The sequence below is a fragment of the Scomber japonicus genome, chromosome 10, assembly GCF_027409825.1.
Source record: "Scomber japonicus isolate fScoJap1 chromosome 10, fScoJap1.pri, whole genome shotgun sequence".
In the NCBI taxonomy this organism is placed as follows: Eukaryota; Metazoa; Chordata; class Actinopteri; order Scombriformes; family Scombridae; genus Scomber; species Scomber japonicus.
In genome coordinates, this window is record NC_070587.1 from 29595884 (window position 1) to 29619621 (window position 23738).

At 38.8% G+C, this 23738-nt stretch overlaps 1 protein-coding gene across 1 annotated transcript in view; it reads left to right on the forward strand.

Moving 5' to 3' along the window:
- The window catches only part of scap (SREBF chaperone), a 52990-nt gene that overhangs the window by 13402 nt on the left and 15850 nt on the right, over positions 1–23738 (forward strand). The window contains exons 3-14 of the mRNA XM_053327304.1: positions 888–1008; positions 2104–2261; positions 3590–3810; positions 6010–6115; positions 7057–7229; positions 9112–9238; positions 14690–14802; positions 15223–15317; positions 16626–16724; positions 17597–17809; positions 18699–19084; positions 20654–20803. Coding sequence (XP_053183279.1) covers positions 888–1008; positions 2104–2261; positions 3590–3810; positions 6010–6115; positions 7057–7229; positions 9112–9238; positions 14690–14802; positions 15223–15317; positions 16626–16724; positions 17597–17809; positions 18699–19084; positions 20654–20803 — 1962 coding nt within the window. The remainder of the gene's footprint in view (positions 1–887; positions 1009–2103; positions 2262–3589; positions 3811–6009; positions 6116–7056; positions 7230–9111; positions 9239–14689; positions 14803–15222; positions 15318–16625; positions 16725–17596; positions 17810–18698; positions 19085–20653; positions 20804–23738) is intronic.

A 23738-nucleotide genomic window follows, 5' to 3' on the forward strand; every position in this document is an offset into this window, starting at 1 on the left:
AAAATATGTGCTTTGAAATTCACATGGCTCAATACACGTGGCCTTGGTGACAGCACTGTGAGGATGAGTTATGGAGAAGGTGCTTCGTCCTGTCATGATCACCAACTGTAAAAGCTGATCATAACATTCTTGAAAATGTCAATCTAGTAAATCTTAACTGCTACATGCCTTTTCTCACTATTGTGGTTTTGAAAAAAATTAAATTAGGCGTCTTTTCTTGTTTGTTGTGTTTTTTTTAATTTAATCCTATGATGTTGTTTTACCTGATGAACAAGTAAAAGGAAAGCACACAAGCTCTTAAAAGAAAAACCCTCTTTTCTCCATCAGAAGGACAACAAAAGTCTGTAAAGCTTTTTCCTTCTTATCTGTCAAACCACTGAAAGCTCAGTCTGTGCACTATGGTTCACGGTTGCCCAACAATACCATTTCAAAATAAACTGAACTATCCTTAAACACACACACAGACACACACGTGGGGTTGGTGCTCAGAGGGAACTTGTTTCGCAGGGGGGACCCACCCATTTCCAGGAAAAACAGGGAGGGGAGTCGGTCTCTCCAGGTAGTATTTAATCTGGCAAGAAAAGCCGGAGGCCGCGCTTCCATGTTGTCAGAAGTGTTGCACAGTGAAACCACATCACACAAACACATTCCTACAAACTTGAACCGCTCACCTTTTATCAAGACAAGCATCTCTCCGAGTATCCCTGCAGCTATAAATCCAATTTAGATTTTTAATGTTGTTACATATCAGCTGAAGAAGATTTTAAAACACTATGAGAAGTTCAATCATTCTCACACTAGTCTTTCATATCTAACATTTACCCAATGACCCCCCCTTCTCCTCTTCTCCCCCCTCCCTCCCCTCACTCACTTCCCCCCCTACACAGCTATCCGTTGTTGAGGCTTCCTCTGCCTGGGACGGGTCCTGTGGAGTTCACCACAGGGGTGCGAGACTACAGCGTCCCTTCCCATGAGCCACAGGGAGACTTCGGAGAACGGCCCGACTGGGTAGGAGAAGAGAGACGAGAAAGCTCACATGCATTGTTTTATGTTATGTTTTTTTGTTTTTTTTTTACCTGTTTTTTTGGTCCATATTCAAACCTGCACTGTAATTTTAAATGGAATGTAAATTTTAGCTTAATTTACATTTTATTTCCAATTAAACACTTTTAATCGTATTTAAATGTCTTATTTTATTTTGTCAGGTGCTTTTATGTCCTGTCTCCTTAAATCTTTAAATCTGTACCCTAAACTTGATGTGGCGTCTCAGAAAATGGTCTAAAACTGATGGACAGTCTGTTAAGATAAGATAAGATAAGATAAGATATTCCTTTATTAGTCCCACAATGGGTAAATTTGCAGTATTACAGCAGAAAGTGGACAGTAAACATAGAAGAGCATCAATAAGAAAGAATAAAGAACAATAAATAAGTACGGGAAAAAAAATAGTAGAAATATGTAGTGAAAAATCATAATTATTATTTACAGCAAAACAGTATTATTGATACTGAGTGGCAATATAACAGATAATATTGTTATTGCACAGATTAGTAGAAGAGAAGAAAAAAAAAAAAAAAATATATATATATATATATATATATATATATATATATATATATATATATATAAAACACAGCTGAATTGAAATTGATATAATACAAACATTTTTACTGTAAATCAGCATTTGAAAGCAGGAAAAGACAAAACTTATTCCATATTGCGATATTCAAAATCTAATATATCAAATATCACATTACGATATATTATATAGTTTTATTGCCCAGCCCTAATACTAATCTTCTAAGCAAGAATCTTTACCTGAAACTTGATGTGGCTTCTCAAACATGAGTCTAAAACTGGTCCTCGGACATAAAGAGGAAGCGCTTTCATGCAAACTAGTTTTACAGTAAAGATGGAGGCTCATAAATAATGTAAACAGAAGGCTAACGCACAGTCATGCTTCACTTATCAGCAGTAGTTTTGGTTTACTGGAAGCCTTTGAGATCGAGGAAACTTTACACTCACTGTATTATAAGTGCTGCTTTTTCAGACCTCAAACAATTTTCATGTTTGTAAATGTGTTATGTTGTGTGTTGACTGCAGTATCGAGGTCCTCCGGTTGCCTACATCCAGCAGGTGTTGGTGAAGGCGGCGGTGTCTCCGTGGGAAAGCAGCTTGGTGCCGGTGGACATGTTCAGGTCGCCGCTGGGCCAAGTCTTCAGCCTGCTGGAGGAGATCCGCAACCACGTCTACTCTGACAGGTACACACATACACACACATGATGTTAGCATTACTTTCTGTAGAGGAATGATGAGCTCCATGAGGTAGGGCGGGGCAATTAATCGAAAAATAATCGAAACCGACATTTAGAAACTCTAATCGACTTAATCTTGCTCATGTCAATTAATCGTGGTGTTCACTGTTGCCATGACAGCAAAGGTTGCATATCTTTAAGGAATTTGAAAACTTGTCTCCAGTGATCATTTTAACCCAAACCATGATCTTTACATAGTTCTAATCAAGTAAACTAGACATTAACCACAGCGTCACACCTTAACCCTCCTGTTGTCCTCAAGTCAAGGAAGGAAGGAAGGAAGGAGGAAGGAAGGAAGGAAAGGAGGGAGGAAGGAAGGAAGGGAGGAAAGGAAGGAAGGGAGGAAGGAAGGAAGAAGGAAGGAAGGGAGGAAGGAAGGAAAGGAGGGAGGAAGGAATGAGGGAGGGAAGGAAGGGAGGAAGGAGAGTGGGAGAAAGGAAAAGAGGGAGGGAGGTAGGAAGGACAGAGGAAAGAAGGAAAAGAGGAAGGGAGGTAGGAAGGAAGGAGGGAAGGAAGGTAGGGGGAGGAAAGAAAGAGAGAAGGAGGAAGGAAGGGAGGAAAGGAAGGAAGGAAGAAAGAAAGAAGGAAGGAAAGAAGGACACAGGAAAGAAGGAAGGGAGGAAGGTAGGGGGAGGAAAGAAAGAGAGAGGAAGGGGGGAGGAAGGAAGGAAGGAAGGTAGGGGGAGGAAAGATCAGGATCAATATGTTTAATAACGTCATCCTGATCAGCTGTGCAAACTTTTACTGCAGAAAAAAGTCAAATTTATTGAGTCTGAATCAAAGACCCTTCAGATCCAAAATATACTTAAACTGGAATATTTAAAATAGAGAGAATGCCACAAATCTCTTTTTTAATCAAGGTAAAGATGGACTAATGAATGTGTAAAGTTTGTCCTCCATGTTTTAAACAGTGTTGTTGTTGTTTTTTTTTAAATACATCAGTCTGTCCCTCAACATGTTAGCAGTTCAAAGTCAAACCATGAACCCAAAAGTAGACATTTTCTTTAGAGAAAGAAAGAAAAACATGCATGGCCTTGATATATGGAGAGAAAAAAAGCGAACTATCGATCTGTTGTAAACTAGTCTGACTTTGACCTGTTAGTTTGACAGCTTTACATACCGAGTGCTGATATATAGGACAGCTTCTTCTTCTAATTATCTTTACATTACACATTAAAATTGATTCCTGCTCAGAAAGTCATTTAGATTTGGAGTTTTAATGACTCCTCGCCTCTGCTCCACCATTATCTCACCTCCTCCCCTTTGTTTCTCAGCTCCGGGGTTCGGAGTCTGGAGGCGCTGTGTCTCCAGGTGACGGACCTGTTTCCAGGGTTACGGCGGATGCAGTCGGTGCTGCCAGAGCACGGCTGCCTGCTCGTTTCTCCCGGAAACTACTGGCAGAACCAGCGGGAGCTTTTCGACTCGGACCCCGACCTCCTGAAGACCATCCAGAAGCACGAACCGAAAGGCCTGCACACCTCGGCCACGCTGCGAGGTAGGGACTGAGGAGGAGGAGGAGGAGGAGGAGGAGGACTTGCACTCGAACTCCTGGGTGCATGGTTAAAGCTGGGATATTTTGCTGAAGGGAGTAAACTTTATTTAGTTATTTTTTGTCAAGTTGAGATTTTTATGTTTCACTATTTCAACCTTCGAGGTGTTTGGTGTGAATCTGTTCTGAAGAGCAGGTGCACTATTTCTTATGAACTAGTGCTTTGACCCAATTACATACTCGTATAGAGCTTATAATGTGGAAAATATCCCAGCTCAATAAATCAAAAATGATGAACCTGTTCAAACTTGTTACACAGGTCTGGCAAACGTCACACATTTGTCACATTTGTTTCCACCCTCCAGAAGAGTTTGTCAACATCTCTGTAATGTTTGCTTTTCCATCTATTCTTAACATCTCACGTCACTTTTAACTCCCAGAAAGTCTATTATAGAAATGGAAAAGGTGCAAACTAAAGGAGTGAGGGGTTTTCCAAGGTCCTTTTTATAGACTCAGCTTGGTTGGAAGCAGTCTGCTATTAGTCTGGCTAACACTAGACCCTTACCACAAGTGAGGTAGGGTCTAGTAAGGAGCTGTTAATTTTCTCGTATTTGAGGCGGGATCAATGAATCTCGATCAAATGCTTCTGTACGTTAGTGGACAAACTTACAGCCAATCATATATCAAGTTTTTGTTCTATTGTCAAAGTGAACTTTCCTTCCAATTTATTTAGCGCACAATCTACTGCTGCTTCGAACGGTTGCTGCAGCTTTGGGCCGCCATGCTGGATGTAAACAGAGTTAATCTACGGTTATCATCGCCTTGAGCCCGCCTCCCTGTTCTGTGATTGGTTCCCTATCTCAGGCGAAAATTTTGTCTTGGTGGCCATTAGGGAAGTATATCGTTAGGATTTTATCGATACTGATACCGATACTCCTTATCGGTACCGATATTTATCGGTACTCTTATTGATACTACAACATGTAAAATTGATGCTGTATCCTCCTGAGTTAATGACTATAAACTTAACAATTCATACTCTTACTGTGACTTCATGATGTCGAAGCAGGAACGAAACCGGGTGCCGTGACGGCGCTGCACTCGTTAGCATTAGCCGGGCTGCTAACTTTAGCCGCTTTGTTTAAGCAGTCAAACACGTTGCACTCCTTCAGCTTTATATTATGAGTGCGCTGCAAGTGTCTGACAAATATTGCATCGAGCCGAGTTTTCATTAACTTTGATAAAGTGAGCCCATACCTTCAAGCACTTAGACCTCACTGCCGACATGATCGACTAGACTAGAGAGAAAGAGGCGCTGCGTCATCACCTGTCGATGGCGGCAGTGTCATAATTACGTGACGGTTAGGTAGACGTTCAAAAAGTACTGATAACAGTATTGTTTGTCCAGAATCTTAATGGTACCCTGGTACCGACCCAATTAGGAACCGGAACCAAAAAATGCCTGTCCTCGGTATACATTCCTAGTGGCCACGCTAACTTTCTGAGCGAAGTGGAAAGAGAGCATGGGTTTAGCCAGGCTAGTCTGCTATCACTCAGCAGGAGAAACTGTAAGAGGTAGTGAGCGTGGGGATTAGTGGTATCAGCAAACTAAGAGGCTTTTTCATATTTACAAAGAACAAGCATTTTCATTCCCTGGGAACTTATTTAAGTCTCTTAAAACTCTTTGCCCACTGACATAGTGAACCAAATCATCCCTCCATGGCTGCCCCACAGCCAGCTCAGCATTCTGCCTCACCTTCCAGCTCAAGTGATTTAGAGGTGGGAAGCTTATTGTGGCGCTGGAGTCAGGGACAGCTTGGCTGCCACATACAGTCCAACTGATACTCTTGTTAACATTGAGCTAGTGTGAGGCCTGTGAGAGCGCTGGCAACCTGAGCCGTCAGCTGTCACTTCCTCTCACCCCACTCTTTATCTATGCAGGCTAATAAAAAAGGCATCCCCCTCCTCCTCCCCTGCATGAAGTATATTAAAATTATATGGGACTTAAATTTTATTGAGCATACTACAAGAGGCAGTGTAATATAACAGCTGTAGGGATTTGGGAATTTGCTGTTATGTAACTATCAGACAGGCGACTAATGAACGAGTAGATTAATAGCTTTGATGTGCGAGGTTATCTATAATAATGTGTTGTTCTGTGTGTGTGTTTTCATAAATGTTATAATGTGTGTGTGTGTGTTTCAGATCTGCTGTTTGGCGTTCCCGGGAAATACACAGGTGTCAGTCACTACAACAGGAAGAAGGTCGTGACTTACACGATCACTGTGGTGCTGTCCAGCTACGATGCAAGGTCAGTTACACATAAAGTCTAATTGTTAGCTTCAGTCCCTTCTTTGTTTATTTTTCACGTGTAAAGAAAGACGACAACGTGTCAAATCTACTGTGACCAATGCTCCTGATTTGAATTAAATTTAAAGTGTAACATAAAGTACAAGCTTAGTGATTATTCTGTTTTCCTGTCAGGTGCAGCATAATTTGATCATGCAATTATCTTTACACATCTTAACCTAATCTTAAAGAAATACACCTTAGTGCTCTCTTAAAGTTTATGGGTCAGAAACAAATAAGGGTTGGCAAGATGAGCAATTCAAAAATATCTTAAATAATCATCTTAAAATCAGCATCAGGTTTGTTCAAATGTATATTTTGTATTTTTGTTGGTTTTATATCATTTGAAATGACATTTGCACCATTTAAGACTGAATGCTCCTGAAAATGTCAAATGGTGTAACCACAAAAGAATGATTTAGAACAATTGTACTCCATTACCTTTATTTATATAAAAAGTTATAATGTAAGATCATGCCAAACTAGTTGATATGGTGTTTTATTGAGAATTTACTGTTTTTAAGCAAGTTGATTGACATTTTTGCCATAATCCTCTAATATATTCTCTGAAAATGGATTAAAAGCAGAAATTTGATGCTAAGTCCACAAAAAATGAATGTGTGCAAGTTATTCATATGTTTATTTTCTAATTCTAACCCCTTTTTTAAATTTGACTAAACCACATGGACACAAAAAAACATCATTGACCCATATAAAACAGACTCTTTCATTAAAATTGCGCCAACAATTCACTCGTCTGAGGTAGACGCAAGATTACAACATCTCATAATCATTTAATTTCAGGCTGTATTTGGCTGCATTTGCATTATGGAGGGTGATGATAATGATGATGATGATGATGATAATAATAATAATGACGTCTGTGTGTGTGTGTGTCTCCAGGTTTCTCGGCAGCCTGCGGTCTCGCCTGAAGCAGCTCCACCCGTCGGCCAACTGCAGCCTGAGAGACGACCACATGGTTCACGTCCACTTCAAGGAGGAGATCGGCATCGCTGAGCTCATCCCCCTCGTCACCACATACATCATCCTTTTCGCCTACATCTACTTCTCCACACGTTAGTCTATCCCCCAAAACACACTCTTTCCTCTCTCTCTCTCTCTCTCTCTCTCTCTCTCTCTCTCTCTCTCTCGCTCTCTCTCTCTCTCTCCCCTCTCTCTCTCTCCCCTCTCTCTCTCTCTCTTGTTCAAACAAGTTACTCACACCGCTTAATCTTTGAAATGTGCAAAAGATCCAGACCGCGGCCTAGTGCGCCTTTGTGTAGGCACGTGTGTTTGTGTGCCAAGGTTGTTCCTGTCTGGTGCAGGGATAATCCTCACGCAGGAACATTGCACACCGCTGTAAGAACGCACCCAGCTCACCCTCCATGACTTGCCAGGACAAACATTATTTCAGGAGGGGGGGGGGGGGGGGGGGGGCAAATAAACACATGCTGAAAGTGCACAAAATTCATATTCAAGCATTAAGCTGATTAGGTGATTTTGCAAGATTTGTTTAATAGTTTAATAAGTGTAATTGTTGTTTTTATTGTAGATTTTAAACTCAATTATGATGTTTAAAAAGCTTTAATTTTGTTATTCTTGTCTTTTTTTATTCCCAATTTTCTGGCTTAGCTTTCAGATATAATTTCTTAATATTTGACACACATGTGGAAGCTGGATCTTTACAGTGAAGGAATTTGAGTTCATACTTGTATCCTGCCAACACAGGTTTTTCTTAAGGTTTTAAAAAGGCTTTAAATATTTTTTATTAATCGGATTTCGATCAAGAATCTTTGTTAATGCTTTAAGTTAACATTGTTTGATTGTAAAACCTAAATTCCTCCTGAGAGTTTCTCCACTGTTAGCTGAACTTTTTGGTTAAGTCTATATTTTACATTTATTTTAGTGCTGCCATATTTCAATAAATGGCATCTAGGTTAATATTTAATTTAGTTACACTTGCTGTTTACATCTGACAAAATAATCACAGCTGATGAGTTTGTGTGTGTCAGTTAATCGTTTCAGTCATTTTTTTAAAAAGTCAAATTGCCAAGTATTTGACGGTTCCAGCTTCTCAAATATGAAGATTTGCTGTTTTCTCGTTGCCACATATGACGGTTAATTGACAGTTTAACTATTTTAGACTGTTAATCAGACAAAACAAGCAAATTAAAGACTTCACTGTGGCCTCTGAGAAACTGTAAATCCATTTTTTTTCACACTGACATTAAATTGACTTATTGAGATTAATAATAATCATGAAAATAAGTGTTATTTGCAGCTATAAGTGATTCTGTGTGTGTGTCTACTCTTCAAATTGTTTTTTATTGAGTTTTCAAAAAACAGTAGTGACAAAAAAACCAAAACAAAAAAAAACTGACAAAGAACTAATAAGACACAATTGCATGAATGCCATACATGGATCCCATCTCCAGTGTGCGTCATATATAATATACATACATACATACTTCATAGACAGTTTTTGTGTTTTTCCCTTCCCTGCTTCAATTTGTTACATTTTCAATAGTCAACCCATGTACAGATGAATGCCAAAAAAAAAATAGAATAAATAAAGGTCTTCTGTGTGTGTCAAAGTCATGTAAATAATTTTAATAGTATCACAAATGAGGTTTGGTACAATTTAAAACTGTAATAATTGAAACTATTGAGTGTCTCTTACACGACATTTAGCAGGTTCTCAACTTCCGTTTAGTTTAGTTTAGTTGGATCCCCATTAGTTGCCCATTAGTTACATGTTAAAATAAATACAACCAACTACAATTACAATTACAATATAACATAAATGCATACCTAAATAGAGTGTGCCCCCCCCCCCCCCCATTTAAAAGAATTGTTCCTTTTTGTGAATCTAAATAAATAAATGTGCTGAGGTGTAAAATAGACACAGTAGTTATTATACTAGTTGAACAGCTGTTTCCTTTCCTCTTCTCTCTGCAGGTAAGATTGACATGGTGAAGTCTAAGTGGGGTCTGGCTCTGGCTGCTGTGGTCACAGTCCTCAGCTCTCTGCTCATGTCTGTGGGACTGTGTACACTGTTTGGACTGACACCCACGCTCAATGGAGGGTAGGAATGCACTCTTTTTTTCTTTTTTTTTTTAATATGCATACTTTAGTTTGGAAGATTACCAAGAAGGTCACATCTTCATAGTCATTAGGCGGATTTCAGATCAACTTAAGCTCTGAACAGTGATAACGAACTGGAGAATGGTGAAATCCTGTCTCATTGTATTCCACACTAAGCCTTTAAATTCACTGATCTGTTACTTAAACTGGGCTCTCTGGGTCGTATTACATCTCTTATCGTCTCATCTCTCCGATACCTGAAGCAACACACTCTCACCATTGGCGCCCATTTCATAGATTTTTGGCTTTTATACTCAATTTGCCTCTCAGTATATGGGTCAATGACATTTTGTTTTGTGTCCATGTGGTTTAGTCAAATGTAAAGGGTTAAAATGTGAAAATAAACATATGAATAACTTGTACACGTTCATTTTTTGTGGACTTAGCATCAAATTTCTGAGGATTATGGTAAAAATGTCTAAGTGGTATAACCATAAAAACTTTGTACCAAATAATTCAAATTGCTTAAAAACAGTAAACTCTCAATAAAACAGCATATCAACTAGTTTGGCATGATCTTACATTATAACTTTTTATATTATCATTAGTATAAGTCCACTTAAATACACTGTAGGTGGATACAAATATTTAATATTTTTAATTATTTTGTGGTTACACCATTTTCAGGAGCATTCAGTCTTACTTTTGTTTGTTTTTTTAATGGTGCAAATGTCATTTCAAATGATATAAAACCAACAAAAATACAAAACGTACCTTTTATCAAACCTGAAGCTGCTTTTTAGATGAATTTTAAAGATATTTTGCATATCTTGCCGATTTGTCACTGACCTATATCTCAAAAAACCTCCTGCGGGACAGAAACAAATACCCAGAACTTGTTGTAATATTAGATTTTTGCCGGTTTAAAGTAACATTTTTAGGCATTTATATCCCTCCTGTTGTTTTCCTGTCAACCTTACAAGCATAAGGTATAAATTATCACCTTTATTATTATCAACCTTTTTAGCCAACTTCATTCCAACTTACTAGCACAAGTTTTACATAATATATATAATCTATTTGGTAATTATGATTCATAGGCTTCATTTAAGTGAATCTATACCTCAACGATAAAAATGAGGCCAGCTGAAATGGAGACATTTCAAAATCCAGGTCATTAAGGAATAATTTTAACTTTAAATGAGTTACATGAATTATTTATTTTAGGTGTAACCTGTTGTAAAATACCACTACTTATAGTTTAATGTTGAAATGACTCCTGCAGCCGTTATATGATCCTCATTTTACTCCTTCACTGACATTCAAATGAAGTCTGTTAATATTTACAGCTCGAATTTTCAACAGTATCTCTTATCTTATTCACAGAAAGACAAGGACACACACACACACACACACACACACACACACACACACACACACACACACACACACACAATGGTTTCCTACTTCCTCTACATTAACTTTACATTTACATAGCTCTATGTTAATGTTTACAGCAGGTGGGCAGAAAGTCAGCGTGTTAGCGTGGACTGAAAAAAAAAAAACAGAACGGGGGAATAGATGTGGGCGGGCCTTAGCGACGGGGCGGAGATGTAGTCATATTGACACGGAGCAGCCGTCCAATCATCGGAGGATCAATAGAAAGCAGACATTGTGGCGTGACAACGGCACATTGTCCTCCAACCATAGACGGAGATGCACTCATATCAGCTGTGGGTTGAGCTTCTGCTAGCTTTCATCTGCTTTTTGCATAAACACACATTGAGGTTAACATAACCAAACTACGTATACACACACACACACACACACACATCCTGCTTAGTCATAGTCGACTCCACACACACGGCTGCTGCTGAGATAGTGGTGGCGATAAGGTGTGTGTGTGTGTGTGTGTGTGTTTATTGTGTACAGTGTTACTGAGTGCGTCTGTAACATGCAGAGTTGTTGACTCTCTGACCCAGTTATACACTTTCCTCTTATCTTCACTCTCAATCTAATCCATCTGTACACTTCATCAGAGCTGGAAATTCCCAGCAGACACCTGATAAATATTGACCAATCATTTCTTCTGTATTTGATTATTCAGCTGCTCTGTCCGTCTTATTCTTCTTAACACAATATCTCAGGAACGCCACGAGGGACTTTATTCAAAATTTGGCACAAACGTCCACTTGGGTCTCCAGTCCAGCATGAACCGATTACAGTTTGTGGGTCAAACGTTTTGTGACTGAAGTCAAGAGCTCAGACGCTAATTATGACGAATTTTCACACAAATGTCTAATAGGGTACGATGTTAAAGTGATGGCATTTTATATCCAAAAGATCAAAGGTGTTTTGCACTCTCCTCACCATTATTCAACGCCATAACTCAGGAGCAGAAGAAGAGATTGTGGTCATATTTCACACTTGTTCAGAATTGGCCGCATTTATACACTAGGGCTGGGCCGATATGCTTTTGTGCCGATTTGATTCTCTAATGATTTTTGGGTCCCAATTTGATTTAAATTGCGATTCTGATTAAACAAGTATTGCAATTTTATATTTCAATTATTGTGATTTTCTTTCCTTAAACAAGAACAGGTTGAACCAACACACTTGATAATACATCATAAGTCATATTTACAAAAAACAATACACACATCACATCAGTTTGTGAGATTTATTTTTAAAACTGTGCACTTGACCTCACAAAAAACATCCTCATCCGCCAACATCTTACAATAAACTAAACTGCTACATTTAGCTGGTCTGTAGAAAAAAAAATAAAAAATTAGATAAATGAATAAAAATCGATTCTTGTATGAGAAATCGTGATTAATATAAAAATCGATTTTTTTGGCCCAGCCCTATTATACAGTACAATATACTTTATTGTCCCGCTTAGGGAAATTTGTCTTGGACTCAGCAGCTGCACCATAAATGCCTTGACAGCCACAATGACAACAGACAAAACATCATCAGCCATACCATCCCAACAACAATTACATAACAGTATTGCACATATCCCATAACATTGCACGCAACACATACTGTACTGAGTTTGACACCCCTGGTTTAGGAGTTTGATGGAGGTTGGAACAAATGAATTCTTAAAACAGTGGAGTTTGCAGTTAGTGACTCTATATCGTCTGCAAGGTCTGATAGTTACTTCTTCCTATCACCTTCAAGGCCGTGTGCACCAGATGACTTATTTTGGGCGTCCACCTTGAAACTGGTGATTTTATTAAATTGCTTCAAAATCTTCACTACAAGATAAATATTAAGAGTCCTAACACACCTGGATGTTGACTGGTTGGCGAAGGCATGCAACCATGAAGCAGTGATTCTAGTTTTAATAGATTAAGTTTAGCTATTGGTCAAATAAATTTTAAGCTAATCACTGACTGAGAAATGACATCACCTGATCTTAATCACAGGTGTTCTTATTATTCATATTAAAACTGTGACTTGATTAGATTAAATATTATCACGTCACCAAAGTTATTACCCTTCAAAGGTCAAAGTTCTTTATTGTCAATCCTGCTACGTTTACAGGACAGGTATACAGTCCAATACAGTCATTGTGTCACTGTTTAGAGCAAGTAACTAATTGGATGAACCAAAATTTCCTTCAATTAAATCAGGACAAAACTGAGGTCATTGTTTTTGGCAATAAAGAGAAGAGGATTGCTGTCAGTAAACATCTCGAGTCACTCTCTCTAAAAACTAGGGACCAAGTCCGAAACCTTGGCGTGCTGATAGACTCAGATCTGACCTTCAGCAGTCATATCAAATCAATCACCAAAACAGCCAGAGTGAAGGGTTTTATGTCTCAAACAGACCAGGAGAAGTTGATTCATGCTTTCATCTCAAGTAGACTCGACTACTGTAACGGTCTTCTGACTGGACTCCCACAAAAAAGCATTAAACAGCTGCAGCTCATTCAGAACGCTGCAGCTCCAGTTTTAACCAGAACAAAGAGATCAGAGCACATTACTCCAGTTCTAAAGTCTTTACACTGGCTCCCAGTCAGCTATAAAATAGATTTTAAAGTTCTGCTACTGGTCTAGATCCAGAATACATGAATGACATGTTAGTAGAATATAAACCCAGTAGAGCTCTGAGATCTACTGACTCAGGTCAGATAGTTGAGCCCAGAGTTCAAACTAAACATGGTGAAGCAGCTTTTACACAACTGGAACAAACTAGCAGCAGAACTGAAATCAGCCCCAACTGTGAACACTTTTAAATCCAGGTTAAAAACATTTCTCTTCTCCTGTGCTTATGATTGAGCTCTTTTAAAGCACTTTACATTTTAATCTTTTATTTGCACTCTATGTCCTTTTAATGATTTTAAAGCTAATTTATAATTTTATGCTGCAATCTTATATTTAATGCTCAATTCTAGCATTTTATGTATGTCTTTCTATTTTTCTGTACTTTGTTTTTATTATGGGGGATGGGGGGGTTGATTGTATGTTTTAATGTTTCTGTTTTATGTAAAGCACATTGAGTTGCCATTGTGTATGAAATGCGCTATATAAATAAAACTGCCTTGCCTTGCCTTGAGGTGCGGGCCCAAAGGCTCCGAAATCTCCTCCCAGATGACAAGAGACTGAAGAAGCTATGTGAGGGTTGGGTGGGGGTCACGTGCTTTACAGGCCAGGTGCATGTTGTAGATGTCCAGAAGGGACGGCAGTGAGGCTCCAATGATCTTCACTATGTGCTGGAGGTAGAGCTGGGCAATAAATTAAAATAATCAAAACCGACATTTAGAAACTCTAATTGACTTAATCTTGCTCATGTCAATTAATTGTTGTGTTCACTGTTGCTATGACCTTCCCTCCTTTTCTTCTTCCCTCCTTTCCTTCCTTCCTTCCTTCTTTCCTTCTTCTTTCCTCCTTTCATTCCTTGACTCGATGACAACAGGAGGGTTAACCCAAACCATGATTTTTACATAGTTGTAATCAAGTAAACTAGACATTAACCACAGCGTCACACCTTAAAACATCTTTATTTTCACTCCCTAAAGATCCTCATGTGTGAGGGCAGCAGTGGAAAATACTAAACTAAAGAAACTGTGAAAATACATCATTGTTCATTAAGGGTGGAGATAATCGTTCATTAATCGTAATCAAGGTTAAAAGTTCAATTAATCATGATTTAGATTTTTGCCATAATTGTTCAGCCCTAGCTGGAGGGCTTTCTTGTCGGAGCAGGTGCAGCTTCCAAACAACGCAGTCATGCAGCTGCTTTACTCAGTTTGCAGATTTCATGGCAATCCATCCAATAGTTGTTGATATATTTCACTCAAAACCACAAATGTGAACTTCCAAGATCATGAATGTCTTTTAATATCTATAATAATATAATAAGTCTTATCGAATAGTTTAGTTTTTGTCTGTTTCAGTCTCAAGGTTGTTGATTTTTTCCCTCTCTTTTCTCTCTGCAGTGAGATCTTTCCGTACCTTGTGGTGGTGATCGGCCTGGAGAACGTCTTGGTCCTCACTAAGTCTGTGGTGTCCACGCCCGTCGACCTCGAGGTCAAACTCCGCATCGCTCAGGGTAAAAGCAGAGAGTCTTGTTTGTGTGTTTACTAGTCAACAAATAGCTATCATGTTCTTTGTTTTTAATGTATTTATCAAATGATCATAAACCTTCAGAAATGAATCTTTAATTTCTTGCCACATTGAATTTAATATTATGCCATAATCATGTTGTTTTGATTTGAATGTTTTTACTCTCTTAAAATGCAACAGTGATGAGATGTTAAACAGTAGCTGAAAGAGCAACGTCTGTTTTAGGAAGGAATATAGAGCAATATACAGAAATATACAGGAAGTCACAAACTCTGTAATTAATTACCTGATTGGCTTTTGGAGCATTTTTCTGCATAATTTTCTGTCTTAATGAGAGAAAAGATTTTGACATTTTTCATTTCAAGCATGTCTTACTCATTTTATAACATGTTCTTTGTTTCTTCAGGCCTTAGTAATGAGAGCTGGTCTATCATGAAGAACATGGCCACTGAATTGTGCATCATCCTCATTGGATATTTCACTCTGGTTCCAGCTATCCAGGTAACAGAATTGTTGAAATGTTGCAAACAGCCAAAAAAAAAGTACCGTATTTTTCGGATTATAAGTCGCTCCGGAGTATAAGTATCACCAGCCGAAAATGCATAATAAAGAAGGAAAAAAACATATATAAGTCGCACTGGAGTATAAGTCGCATTTTGACGTGTGTGTGTGTGTGTGTGACGATCGCTGATATATTATAGACAGACACACATACACACATCAGAGCAAGAGAGCATGACGTTGAAGTTTTTTTCTTCACACATTCTGTTTACCTCAGATAGCGTAGCCTCTTTGATAATGACTTTGATCATGGCGCAGCGAAAGAATAAAAATTATGACATAAAATTTAAGATTTCCGTTGTGAAATATGCGGAGGAGAATAGTGGAAAAGCGGCCGCAAGCCATTTTTCTGTGGACCCCATAAGGGTGAGGGAGTGGAAGAAGCAGAAAACGGAGCTTCAACACCTGTCAGAACAAGAGGGCGGCTATTGTCTGGACTACTGAAAAAAGTGATGACTGATTTAAAACTTGTGATTTGTCTTGTGAATTATCTTACAATTGTTTCGTTTACTTCGTAATTTCTGCCCATTTTTTTTATTTGATATTTTACGGTAATGTGTTAATAATTTCACACATAAGTCACTCCAGAGTATAAGTCGCACCCCCGGCCAAAGGCCAAACTATGAAAAAAACTGTGACTTATAATCCGAAAAATACGGTATATAAACAGTAAATAAATATGCAGTTGTAGAAGATGTGATAATGTTTATTAATCCTTACATACTGTTCAGTCAGATTTGACCCATTTTAACATTTAAGACCTTCAAAAACACCCAATACACATTTCTGCTAGTTGGATTTTTCCTAAATGTGACCCCATAATTTACAAAAATAGAAATAAAATGCATATTTATTTTATTTATGTGCAGCTGATAGACATTTTTATATATGCAAATGTACAAATTTGACATGTGTTTATTAAAAATGTTCTCCTGGACCATAAAATAGTGATTGTGAATGTCTTGTTTTCTACTATAAATACAAATAATACACTGTGTTTACTCACTGACAGCTACATTAAGGGTTAATCAAACACTTATTAATGACTGATGAGGAATTTTATGAACCTGAATTAGTGTGGAGACTAATTACAAGTCAGATTATGAACAGTATGTAACTCTGTAGCTCTCTACCTTACCTTTTTTTTCAAACTTAGCATTTCTCATTGAAATTTCACAGCATGTTAAAAGTTAGCAGTGCAGGCTTATGTGTCATGAGTTATATTAACGTCTGATGTCTCCTCTGCAGGAGTTCTGTCTGTTTGCTGTCGTCGGCTTGGTGTCTGACTTCTTCTTGCAGATGTTCTTCTTCACAACAGTACTGTCTATAGACATCCGCCGCATGGAGGTGAGAGCTGACACACACACACACACACACACACACACACACACACACACACCTCAGTCTAGTTGTAGATATAAGTCACAGATTCCCTCCAAAAGCAAATAAAAGTAAAACTAGTCGACTAATATTTATTCTTCATTAAAATCAGCGGCACATATCTCTGAATCAACAGTAATAATCAGTGCAGAACACACAGTGATAACACGAATATTACAGAGAGCAGATATGGGTCATACAGGATGTCAAATGGCGGTCACAGGCACACACATGCATTCACTGCATAGTTTTCAGATTACTCTTTACTCCGACTCGTTATTTAAAACCTCTTACTGCTCCACTTTTTCTTTTTCTTTTTTTTTCTTCCTCTGTCACATACTCACTGGAGTCTTTATCTCAGTGCCTTGCTAAATGAGCATTAGCACCATAAGCTTGGATTTAAAGCCTTTACATTAACATGCACACAAAAAAAAAATCTGTATCAGTATCCATAAAACCTTAATCCCTTAGAAGAATATGTGGTGATTAACATAAATAAGTTTTCCTCAAATTCTTTTTTAATGAGTCATTTGAGACAAAAATGGAAAGTAAGCTTGTTTTCTTCCAGCTAATAGTACAAAACCTGAAGATATTTTATGTATAATAATATGAAACAGGGGGAAATAGCAAATGCTCACATATGAGAAGCTGCAAAAAGAGAATATCTGGCACGTTTGTGGGATAAATAACTTAATAAATGATTTAATTGATGGTTTGATCACTACATTAAACCATTAGTGTCAAGCTCTGCCTCTCCACTCTGAGTAAAAGAATCAGCGTTTGTCTTTCTTAGAAGTTAGAAACCAAAATAAACATCTTGTTCCGCCTCGGCTCTGCAGCTGGCTGACCTGAACCGCCGCCTCCCAGCTGAAGCGGGTCTCCCTCCGCCTAAGCCGGGCCCGCTGCGCACACGTGAAGTCCCCCCTCCCCCGCGTCCCTCCCCTCACACCATCACCCTGCAGACCCCCGCCTTCAGGAACCTAAGGCTTCCCAAGAGGCTGCGCGTGGTCTACTTCCTGGCCCGCACCCGCCTGGCTCAACGTATTATCATGGTGAGAAAAAAAAAGAGATTCAGAGATGATGTTTGTTCAATCTGCTTTCTGTCATTGATCTGTTAATGATTTATAATTTAGCATTGATTAGACTAAGACTAAAGGGTTAGCTTCTGCGTTAGTGTTGCCTCTAAAGCCAAGATGCATGAAGAAAATATGCATTTTCACTGTTTACTTCCAAATTAAGAACAAGATATACTCCAAACTGGAGTGGTTTATCATATATTGGTTGTCTGGCTTTGTCGAGGTGTTTACATAAGCAGATGATGAAATATCCGTCATTTTAAGCTGTGCTTGTTTTTTTTTTAAATTAGGTTTATATGCTTTTTAAACTTATTTTAGTTGTTTTGATGTTTTATTATTACTGTCTATATTTTTACCCTCTCATTTCTTTCTTTTTGTCTTTTTAATCTATATTAAACTATTTTTTTACTCTTTGATTCAACTTTTTTCTCTTATTTTATTTATATTTAATTAAATTTTAGATGTTATTATGCATTCCTAAATCTTTTTTATTGCATTTTTATCATCTTGTTTTCTTTCTGAACTCAAATTGTTCTTTGTTTTTGTTTCTCTTCTTTACATTGTCTCTTAATATTCTGTCTTATTATCAACTGTGAAGCACATTAACCTTTATGAAGGGTGCTATATAAATAAAGTTTGACTGATTGATGAGACTTCTTTATGTTAAAAGATACCCACACTGCAATATAAATATAAAGGTTTGCAATGAGGGAAAAGTTACTGACTGCAGTGTGTTAGTTACTGCAGCTGGAGACTTTTTCAGGCCTGAAACTGAACTTAATTCAATTTGAAAACAGCTGGATCAGAAATATCCAGATAAAACCTCATTTTATTGATCGTTGTCATTAATCTGCTTCTCTTCCAGGCCGGCACGGTGATCTGGATCGGCATCCTCGTCTACACCGACCCAGCCGGGCTGCGCACCTACCTGGCTGCCCAGGTGTCGGAGCAAAGCCCTCTGGGAGACACTGGAGGAGGCGGCCTGCCCCATCACCTGGGGGTGGCACCCGTCTTCCGTGGAGGAGATCCTACCAGCACCCTCAGCGTCCACCCTGCGCCAGATCCAACCCCCTTACCCGAGAACCAATCGCAGGGCCACCACAGCGCAGCCAGGGCGGCGCCGCTCCCTCAGGCTCCGCCCACCGCGCCTCAGATCACCTGGGGGTCGGAGGATGAGGAGGGCTGGAGGAGACTCTCCTTCAGGCACTGGCCGTCGCTCTTCGGCTACTACAACATCACTTTAGCAAAGAGGTGGGGGCAGGAGGATTCTGTTATTCACCTGTTTACCTGAATTAGTTAATTGATTATTTTAGGCTGATAAGTAATTAAGTTAGAATGACTTGAGCAGCTGCAGAAACTCATTTACCTATAATGAAAACTTTGGCTAAGATGTTTGACTTCCTCCTTTATTTACTTCTATAAAATACTCTTTTCTTTTAACCTTCGTGTCGTCCTCCTGGGTCAAATTGACCCCGTGTGTTTTGACTGTTCCTTCTTTCCTTCCTTCCTTCCTTCTTTCCTTCCGTCCTTCCTTCTTTCCTTCCTCACTCCTTCTCTCTTTCGTTCCTTCCTCTCGCTTTCCTTCCTCCCTCCCTCCCTCCCTCCCTCCCTCCCTCCTTCCTTCCTTCCTTCCTTCCTTCTTCCCTTCTTCCTTCCTCTGTCCTTTCCTTCCTTCCTGCCTTCCTCTTTTCTTTTCTCCCTCCTTCCTCCCTCCCTCCTTCCCTCCTTTCCTTCCTTCTTCCTCCCTCCTTTCCTTCATTCTTCCTTCCTTCCTTCCTTCCTCCCTTCCTTCCTCATTCCCTCCTTTCCTTCCTTCTTCCTCCCTTCCTTCCTTCATTCCTTCCTTCCTTCCTTCCTTCCTTCCTTCCTCCCTCTTTTCCTTCCTTCTTCCTCCCTTCCATCCTTCCTTCCTCCCTCCCTCCTTTCCTTCCTTCTTCCTCCCTCTTTTCCTTCCTTCTTCCTCCTTTCCTTCCTTCTTCCTCCCCTCCCTTCCTTCCTTGACTCGAGGACAACAGGAGGGTTAATTGTCTTATAAAGTAGCTTAAAGGTATCATATATATTCTGTACTCTTCAAAATCTCATTCAAAATCTTAATTGAAGCTATTCTGCTTGATGTTTATCCCAGGATGTTTTTAGATGCTTAACTAATCAATTAACTACAAATATATTCAATGTGTTGTGCATCATTTTACACACACATCCTCAAAATTCATCTTTGAAAGCTTTGAGATTTCCACTATCATGTAAAATAAAGTTTCACGAGTCAGACAGGCAACTAAAGCAGGGAAATATCTTATTTCTTCCTCTATTAATTTTTGTCTCGTTAGTGAAGTCAGACTGGCACAGCAGGGAGATTTTAATCAACAAAAAGATGAAATCAAGCCGTTATTAAAATTACTAAATGAACACCTCTGAAACTATCAATTAACTAAGCTTCTTAGATGATTTAAATCACGTTTTAATACTTTAATATTGCCGGCAGATGTTTCGGTTTTATCTATCGTATCCACATAAATGACAAATGACGGCTCTTTTTCATCATTAATCTATTATAGGATAAGCCAGTTACTGTTTGAACGCTTTACTTTATACATCTACAAACACTGTGAAGTATGTTATATGATATAATATTACAATGTCCTCCCAAAATAAATAAAATAAATACAAAATAAAGGGGACAAACCTCCTCCCTCTTTGCTAATACGGCCATCGTGCCCCCTGCGTGGTTTAAAAGTGTTTTAATCAGTGCTGATGCTTCATTACATCCTCTCTCTCTCTCTCTCTCTCTCTCTCTCTCTCTCTCTCTCCGTCCCGTATCAGGTACATCAGCATCTTACCCGTCATTCCCGTCACCGTTCACCTGAGCCCACAGGAGGCCATCGAGACGCGTCACCCTCAGGACACGAGGCACCCGCCGCCACCCATTCCCAAAATCTCTGCAGATCTACAGACGGACCTCACCCTCTACAAGTCCGTACTGAGAGACACACACACACACTGATCTACACTGTAGTTAATGTTGCTTTTTTACCAGATGTGCGTGCAGCTATGTGTGTTATTCAGTCCAAAGTCTGACAGAAACTAAAAACTCCTTGGCCTGGCGAATGAGTCAGTTTCAACTCCTCAACAGAAGGTTATTTGTAAAAATCCAGACATGCTCAAAGTAAAGGAAAAATATTTGCTTTTTCACTACATAGCTGTAGTGTCATATTACTAAAAAAAACACTTCAAATGTGGCTCTAGGTAGTGGAAAATATTCCTAACTGACCGGCAGCATGTAAATGTGCAGATTGTTGATTCTTGGTCGCCTGAGTTCGTCTCCACACGTAAAGTAAATGAGAGAGTGAGTTTCATCCTACTACATTACACATATATTATAGTTCTGTTATTGCATTATAATTGTTATGATCATATAAATGGGTTGAGCTTTTGCAGAGCTTATAAAAAAATAACCCGTTGGACGTCATGTTTTAAGTGTTTTATGACGTCAAATCACTGTTGCAAAAACAACAGAAAACAGAACAAAAAAAAACAGACAGAAAAAAAAAGAACGGGAATAATGATAAAAACCTTGATCTGGGTGATGAGAGGACAGATAAGACAGCCAGCAGAGATGAACACTTACATTGTGCTATAATGTACAGTAAATGGCTGCATAAGTGCTTTTTCTTAAGCTTGAAGAAAAAAGAAAAAAAAAATCATTGTTGAGGCATCGTATAAAAATTAGCCTGTTCTATCCGTTCAGGGGTGACGGTGTAAAATCCCTAACAATCGGGTTCCAACAGCTTTTTCGACGAGTAGGAGAGAAAAAATCTTTCAGGACATTTAAAAAAAACGATGATGATGTTACCCCTCAGATTCTGTCATTTATCGCAAATGGTCAAAATGAAAGCACATCACTACAACTTAGTCTTATTAATTATATAAGTTTGTTTGGTTTCTCAGTGGTGGCTTTTTTTTTTTTGGAAATAGAAAAGATGAAAAGAAAAATATGTATCAGTTATGCTGCTGCCCTGATTCCTAGTCACACTCTGAGTCAAACGACGGCCACAGCTCTTACATGTGCTTGGCCTTGGGTCTCTTCACCAGAGTGTCATTGACCATGAGATTACAAAGTGGACATTGAAACCTTTATTTAACCTCCATCTGAAGCATTCCTGCAGCCGCAGCTGGAGCAGTAAAGCAGAAGAGAGAGTCCAAGGTGATCTAGGGCCAAGGCCATGTAGAGCATAATCTGATAGATGTTATTATTATTATTATTATTATTATTATTATAAGTGTTAACAGAAAATAAATCACTGTGTGATGCCTTCAAGTGTCCAATCTGTGTTAGGTACTGTGTGTTTTATAGGTTAAAAGTAAAATAGGATCTTATCTTTTCTTCTTCTAGATTAAAGGATTAAAGGAGAAGCTAGATGTTTGACTTGTGTTTTTTCTCAAAGTATGTCAAGTGTCATCGGACCGACTGCTGTTATTTTATCTGAGAGGAAAATCGAGACAAAGGACAGAAAAGGGAGGTCGCTCCACTCGTTAATGACTCAACCTGACTGGACCAGTTTGGCCGACTGGTTTCTTTCCAAAGAAAAAAAAAAGGGAGAGGAAGATGGTTTTATCCTGTATAGTCTGAACATGGAGGAGGTTTCTTCCTGTGTTTTTCTTTCAATCATCGGGGACAAAAGTTCACTAACGTCTCACGCTGACTGATTTTGTGAGACTTCAGAAATCACAGGCATCTGGAGTCAGAAATCTGAAGTTTAATTGTTTATAATGAAAAGATTTTTAGTGGGAAATTCAGGTGTCATATATATTAATTTGCATATCTTGGTTTCTATCTTCTTCTCTGTTTACATATCATCTTATGACACATTCATCACCTCACACTAGTAAATGTCAGAGTCTGGATTTAAACTTTCACTGAGCTTTCTTTGTTGTGTAACTCTGGCTTGTTGTTAAGTTCTTGGCCGCTAGATAAGAAGGCTATCAGGTGAAGGTCAGCTCAGTGTTCAGTGTCGAGACCTTCACAGCAGGAAAGTGGCAGCTGATTTTATAGCTTTTTTTTTTTTTAGATGACCCTGAGATGGAGAGTAGGCTAGTGTGATAAAGGTGAACGCGCCGTAACAAACCGGATTCAGAGCAGGTTACAACACAGTGAGGGAGTCAGATGCAGGTTTTAAAAAACGACTTAATCTGTCATCGTGATAAAAAAGAGCTTTAAAGAATCATTAATGAGCCTTGCAGGAGTACAAGCAGGCATGGAGGTTGTTTAATAAACGCATGCATGTAGGCGTTGCAGTAGCTCATCCCATTGTGATAAACACGATAACAAACTTTTTCATATTTGGCATTTGAACGTTGACTCAAGGATGAAGTGATTAGATTTTGGTTGTCAAAGGTCAAAAGTCTCAAACACATTTTTGGCCATAACTCAATTATTCATACTCTAATTATAATAAAGTTTCACACAAGTGTCTAATAGAATAAATCTCTCTCTGTCTCTGTCTCTGTCTCTGTCTCTGTCTCTTTCTCTCTGTCTCTCTGTCTCACTCTCTCTCTCTCTCTCTCTCTATGTCTCTCTCTCTCCCTCTCTCTCTCTCTCTGTCTCTGTCTCTTTCTCTCTGTCTCTCTGTCTCACTCTCTCTCTCTCTCTCTATGTCTCTCTCTCTCCCTCTCTCTCTCTCTCTCTCTCTCTCTGCCTCTGTCTCTCTGTCTCACTCTCTCTCTCTCTGACATTAGATTAAGACATCTTGGTTCTTTGAGAAACACTGAATGACATTTTCACCATTTTTTTTGACATTTTAACGACCAAACAACTAATCAGTTCATCAAGAAAATGATCTTTAGTTTTAGTCTTAACATTCAGCACTCTTTCTGTCTTGCATAATTCTTCCAGACTAACGCCAGCCTC